Below are 6,000 nucleotides of genomic sequence, written 5' to 3'. Positions count from 1 at the left end.
AAATCTAAAGAATTTTTTTCTTTCTACGAATCTTTATCGTTTCACTTGATCGAGGGTGGTGTACGGGATAGAAGGGTAGAATCAAAAAACAGAAAAAAAAGAATAATAACGCTAAAAAAGAAAGTTGATGAGACGAAGCCTCCCCCACAAAGTCCTTTCTAGTTCGTCGGGCAAGCAGAGACAGTGCAAGAGTGAAAGCGGTAGAAAGAAACTATGTATGTATAATATGTACGCGTGTATGTGTGTGCCTGTACGAGGAGATCAAGAAAGAGAACACGTTTTCCCATATATTTTATCTTATATTTTTTTATTTTATTTTATTTTATTTTTTTTGTTAGATGATTTTCACTTTAAAGATATTTCGATTTGGTATAGACGTCGATTGCTTTAGAAATGATTGAAGTAAAAAGAGAAGAAAAAAAAAGAACAGTGAAAGAGTGACACACAATATACATTGACTTACATTGCGATTAGTATTATTGCAAACTTACTACTGGTGTTTACGAACTTATTTATTGGCACGGCCGCATTAAGCGTGATCCACTGCCCAGGCTAGAAAAAAATGATAAAAAAGAAACATCACGATAAAAAAATTCATCGGCTTTGATGTACATGTAAGCTTCGAATGTTCACTCTTCGTTACGATCGCGTTTAAATCTCTTCACTGGACAAGATGGCGAATGTCTGTCCTAGTCGTATTTACGCAAGGCTGATCTCTTTGTGATTGGTGTAGTATTAGGTTTTGCACGATCGTTGTGCACTCACAAGATTACCTTAATTCGGCCTTGCTCGCGATGCACACGGTCAAAAAACATCCGCTTCGTCGAACCAATTAGATCCTTTAGTTCTCTGAATCTCGACGAAGTCGCTGTCAAAGATGTATCGTGTGTCAACGTACAAGAATTTTGCTAACGATTTTTTCCTAAGCCTGCTCGAATGCAACGTACATGATAAAAAAATTATGAGGATCGTTCGCGTGGATTTTTACCTGATTTTTAAAAAAATCGATCGATACAACCAAGTGTACGGGCGTGATGAACGAAAGTGAAAAAGAAAAAGAGAAAAGAGAGAAAGAAAGAGAGAGCGCAAGAGAGCGAGCGAGCGAGAGAAAAATACGACGATAAAACAGACATATTGTGCGTGACACGTTGAAGTGACAAGTGTTGACGAATATTACTATTAAAGTAATAATAGAGAATTAAAGTGAAATCTTATACATAATAATTATTGAAATGTAAATTGTGTTTGGTTGTATTTTGTGTTATTCGCCTCTAATGCTAAATATAATGGAAATTCGATTAAATCCTATTATTTATGTTTATTCCATACCTTGAAAGATTGTTGCACTTCAACTTTTTCGAATAACGGAATTATTTGAATTTGAATTTTCGCGCCAGACATGCGTACATATGATTCTGATATGAACTTATGATTCGTTCTTTCTAACGGTCGTAACCAAAGAATGATTTTGAAAATACTAGGTCTGCTTGCTAATATAGTATAGACGCATGGTACTTAACGGAGGTTCACGTTTACAACTTCGCGTGTTAACAAACATTTTCAACGTTTCGAGGAATTTATTTAAAATGGGATCTCTTGAGAGTGCTAAAAAAACTGCGGCTTACAAAGCAGTTGACGAATATGTGAAGGTAATTCTTGTTTTAAATAAATCGCAGTGAAATAGCAGGTTATATAAATGCACCGGTGTTCTATCATTTGAATTTTACGCACGATTATTTTACAGAATAACACTGTTATTGGCATTGGTAGCGGGTCTACAATAATATACGCTGTTCATAGGCTTGGTAACAATATTTTATCTTGCATTTAAATATTATCATTTACTGTAAATTCTTCTCGTGAATTGCTATACTTTTTGCATGAAAGTATTACAATCAACCTTTGACCCTATCAGGAGATAAGATTGTAATTTGAATGTAATTACAAGTATCTTTTTAATATAAGAATAAAGTAAATTTTGCCATCCTAAATAAAAATGTTAATAGTTTATCTTTTTTTTTGGATATATTTGAATGTCTAAAAAAGGTATTGTACTTTTCAGTGGAACGTATGAAGGAAGAAAACCTTAATGTTGTTTGTGTTCCAACTTCATTCCAAGCCCGCCAGTTGATATTGAATAATCACCTTACATTAGGTGACTTAGAAACCCATCCCAAAGTAATGAACAGTTTTTTGCTTGCATTATTTACAAAATAATTTTTTATATTCTTGATTAAATATTAACAGTTGGATTGTGCAATTGATGGAGCAGATGAAGTTGACTCCGATATGAATCTCATCAAAGGTGGAGGAGGTTGCTTGCTTCAAGAGAAAATTGTGGCATCTTGTGCTGATGAGTTTGTTATAATAGCTGATTACACGTAAGTATTATAATTAGAAGAAGTATTCTTCTGTCATTTACTTTTATGTATATTCATTATTTTTAGGAAAAGTTCTCAACAACTTGGTGAGAAGTATAAAAAAGGTATTCCTATTGAAGTAATACCTATGGCATATGTTGCCATTCAGAAAAGAATTAAAGGCAATTATGGAGGAAATATACAAGTTAGGATGGCTTTGGCCAAAGCTGTAAATATCTTTCTTCAATCGTTTTTTATACATTGATTAATCTTATATAAGTTACATTATGCATCTCTTTCTTTGTATAGGGTCCAGTCATAACAGATAATGGTAATTTTATTCTTGATTGGCATTTTCCGCAAGGTCTGACTAATTGGAATAAAATTAATATAGAAATCTCAATGATTCCTGGTGTTGTTGAAACAGGACTCTTCATAAAAATGGCAAAAAAAGTGTTCTTTGGAATGCCTGATGGCAGCATTAAAGAACAGTCTTAAAGTGGTGCTTTAACATTGATTTAAATGTTAAGAATATGTTGTATAATATAGGGGCTATTGACTCAATTTTAATCTAAAACTGTGACAAAAGGGTTTGGACAGTCCTAAATACTTGTTCCTTCTCTGAAGTGATATCGCATTTTCATGTTTAATTTTTTCATTCAATATTCATTTTCATTACATTCATAGATTTTTAGATTTTTATCCCTTTTACAAGAGGATTTTAACAAAGATTGTGTTCTACAGACTGAAATATTTTCTGTACCTTTTACATATTTATATTTTAATTTGCGGGTAAACGGAATATTTGTGATACTTAAAATACAACCCCTAGCATCAAGTTATCCGGTTTTGTGAAAAACCTCTGTTCCAAGTGTGCTACAGATGGTGCTCAAATAATTGTAAACACTATTTGTGTAAAGATAATAGTCATTCATTGTAAACCTAAGATCTATAGAAACATAGAAATAATAATTTTTATATAAAATTACGAAGTTTTATTTCTATCCTATCATCCTCTAATTAAAAATGATATATAACTCAATCTTATATTTTTATCACACCTTTCCTTATCCTAATATAAAATAATCGCTCCTACGGTAGAGTACACTTTTTTACGTGTTACATGAAAGAAGGGTTCGTTATTATCACGAACGAAATAGAAATAAATAAAAAATACTCGCCCGAACAGGGACTCGAACCCTGGACCCTTAGATTAAAAGTCTAATGCTCTACCGACTGAGCTATCCGGGCAATTGACGTGCCATGGCCCTTAATTTTATAACACTGTAATTACATTTCAATAATTCTCGTTTATATCTTCATTCACCGATATAACTAAATTTTATGTTGTTACCGTACGTTTACTCATTTCGATAAAATAATGATTTCTACAGTAGAGCACTCCTTTTTACAATATCCTCTACGTCTCTCACGAAAGGGGTGTGTTCCTGTATGATTTATTATCGATGAAATAGAAACATAAAAAATATTCGCCCGAACAGGGACTCGAACCCTGGACCCTTAGTTTAAAAGTACGTCAAACACATATATAAAAATTGTTTTTCCCTTACAAGGCGTATCCCTTATCCTATTAACGATTCCTTCATCATAAATGTTTATCTCATTTCTATCAAATCTCTAGGGGATTATTTTCACATAGGCATTTTTACCCAAGTGTATATAAGTTACCAACGATGCATACATCAAAGCTGTAGAGTCCAGCCTAGGCCTTATCTATTGTCTGTACTTTACACGTTCTCGATAACATATATAACGTCTGTTAAGGGTAATGTTCATTCAATTTATGCGTAAAAAAATCCATATTTCACGAGTAACACCACTTTCCACGCACCTTTTATTCTCAAAGTGCGAGTCTCTCGTGATTTATGATATTAAGTCGATCAAACGAAAATCAACCGTATATTTCGTACGAAAAATCGAGAGAAAGGAAGAATCAAATTTGCCAAAAAAAAAAAAAATGTTTTTAATTCACAAAAATTTCATATTTTTGATTTACAATATTAAGTCGATTAACACAAAATCAACCGTATACAGGTGTGCCTCAATTTACGCGGAGTGTCCGTTCCACGTGGATTCGTTTTACGCGAATGAAAATCACGTAAATGAAGTCTGTCGCCACAGCCTTATCGATGCTTTTTTATGCAAGTACACATACGATGACTAGCACAACGTAATGTACTTTTATCCTTATCTCATCCAGCATTGACGCGTTTCAACATCGCCGAATAAGTTACTGTATACACTTGTTACTTTTAAAACTTCTACGAAAATGTATCTTCTGGCCGCGTAAATTAAGATCGCGCACAAAAGCCACCGCGTAAATTGAGGGAAAAATCCAGAGGAAGGAAAAATCCAATGTGCCAGAAAAGAGAAACAAAATTCTTAATTCACGAAAATTTCATATCTTTGATTTACAATATTAAGTCGATCAACTGAAAATCAACCATATATTTCGTACGAAAAATCGAGAGAAAGGAAGAATCAAATCTGCCAAAGGCTTGTGAGAATTTTTCGGAGTAATCGCGAAGACATCTTTTCACTCTATTCGTTACAATTAGGGTAAAGTTGCCTAATACGAGACCCATTTCTTAAAGAAGTCATAACTGTCGACTAAGAACACTTTTATTAAAATTCGATACATGTTTTAAAAGTACGATATGTATTCTTTTGTAAGATACTGGAATGTACGGTAAAGAAAATTCGGTTCCTTCGTAATAAAATAAAAACGAAAATTATGCAAATAATTTAAAAAATGGGTTCCTAATATGAGAAAACTATTTTTTCTGTCTTTTTTCACACATTCGGCATATTAAATCTGTTTCTTCAGCACCGCAGACTTCGTGGGCTCACCTGTAACACTTTGTACACTAAAACAAAATTGGGTACCTAATATGAGACGCTTCTTATAATAGGAACTTCTCATATTCGGAAACAATAACACGATAGCTATTAAGTAGCTTCGAGATTAAGTCTTCGTTATATAACGATACATTATACAACAGTATTTATGAAAATGATTATAAACTTACTATTTTCGAGGTATTTGTAATTTAATCGAACCACTTGGAAAACTTTCTGCAACGTATTGCACAAATATGCTTGTTGAAGACGCTTGATTAATTTCAATCAAATTTGATAATTAACGCTTCGAACCACTTGGAAAACTTTCTGCAACGTATTGCACAAATATGCTTGTTGAAGACGCTTGATTGATTTCAATCAAATTTGATAATTAACGCTGTTAATTACGAAACGAAACAGCATCGTTACGACATTCAAGAGTTCTGTAACGGAGATATGCTGGGGTCTCATATTAGGCTACTTTACCCTAAGTCGATCAACTCAAAACCAACCGTATATTCCTTACAAAAAATCGTGAAAAAGGAAAAACCAAGTCTGCCCCCCCCCCAAAAAAATTCCTAATTCACGAAAATTTCGCTCGGAGAAATTCTCGATAACCGAGAGAAAACTGTGAAAAATTTAAATGACAAAAAAGGGAGTGTAGAAGGGCAATCGCCAAGGGTTGAACGACCTTATGGTAACTCAGCGGGTTCTGATGCGCGAACGTTGTAAGTACTTAACCCCAGCTACTTTCCTCTCATTTACACGAAGTCCCTTA

General features: G+C 33.5%; 1 protein-coding gene and 1 non-coding gene across 2 annotated transcripts; one reads left to right on the top strand and one right to left on the bottom strand.

Moving 5' to 3' along the window:
* Nucleotides 1-1,511: 1,511 nt before the first annotated feature.
* LOC108574812 (ribose-5-phosphate isomerase) lies at nt 1,512-2,907 on the top strand. The gene is made up of 6 exons (XM_017937458.1): nt 1,512-1,649; nt 1,745-1,805; nt 2,063-2,178; nt 2,248-2,381; nt 2,448-2,589; nt 2,670-2,907. The coding sequence occupies exons 1-6, from the start codon at nt 1,587-1,589 to the stop codon at nt 2,856-2,858; spliced, it is 705 nt and encodes a 234-aa protein (XP_017792947.1). The 5' UTR covers nt 1,512-1,586; the 3' UTR covers nt 2,859-2,907.
* Nucleotides 2,908-3,538: 631 nt separating this feature from the next.
* Trnak-uuu lies at nt 3,539-3,611 on the bottom strand. The gene has a single exon. It is a non-coding gene; the product is annotated as a tRNA-Lys (tRNA).
* Nucleotides 3,612-6,000: the final 2,389 nt, after the last annotated feature.

The sequence above is a fragment of the Habropoda laboriosa genome, unplaced genomic scaffold (assembly GCF_001263275.1).
Source record: "Habropoda laboriosa isolate 0110345459 unplaced genomic scaffold, ASM126327v1 scaffold257, whole genome shotgun sequence".
Classification (NCBI taxonomy): Eukaryota; Metazoa; Arthropoda; class Insecta; order Hymenoptera; family Apidae; genus Habropoda; species Habropoda laboriosa.
This window is presented reverse-complemented; position numbering and strand designations above follow the sequence as displayed.

Excerpts from the sequence above, each read along its gene's own strand:
- LOC108574812 (XM_017937458.1), top strand. The coding sequence starts at position 1,587 with ATGGGATCTCTTGAGAGTGCTAAAAAAACTGCGGCTTACAAAGCAGTT. Across the intron at positions 1,650-1,744 it reads CAGTTGACGAATATGTGAAG|AATAACACTGTTATTGGCAT; the intron begins GTAATTCTTGTT and ends ATTATTTTACAG. Across the intron at positions 2,590-2,669 it reads GGATGGCTTTGGCCAAAGCT|GGTCCAGTCATAACAGATAA; the intron begins GTAAATATCTTT and ends TTCTTTGTATAG.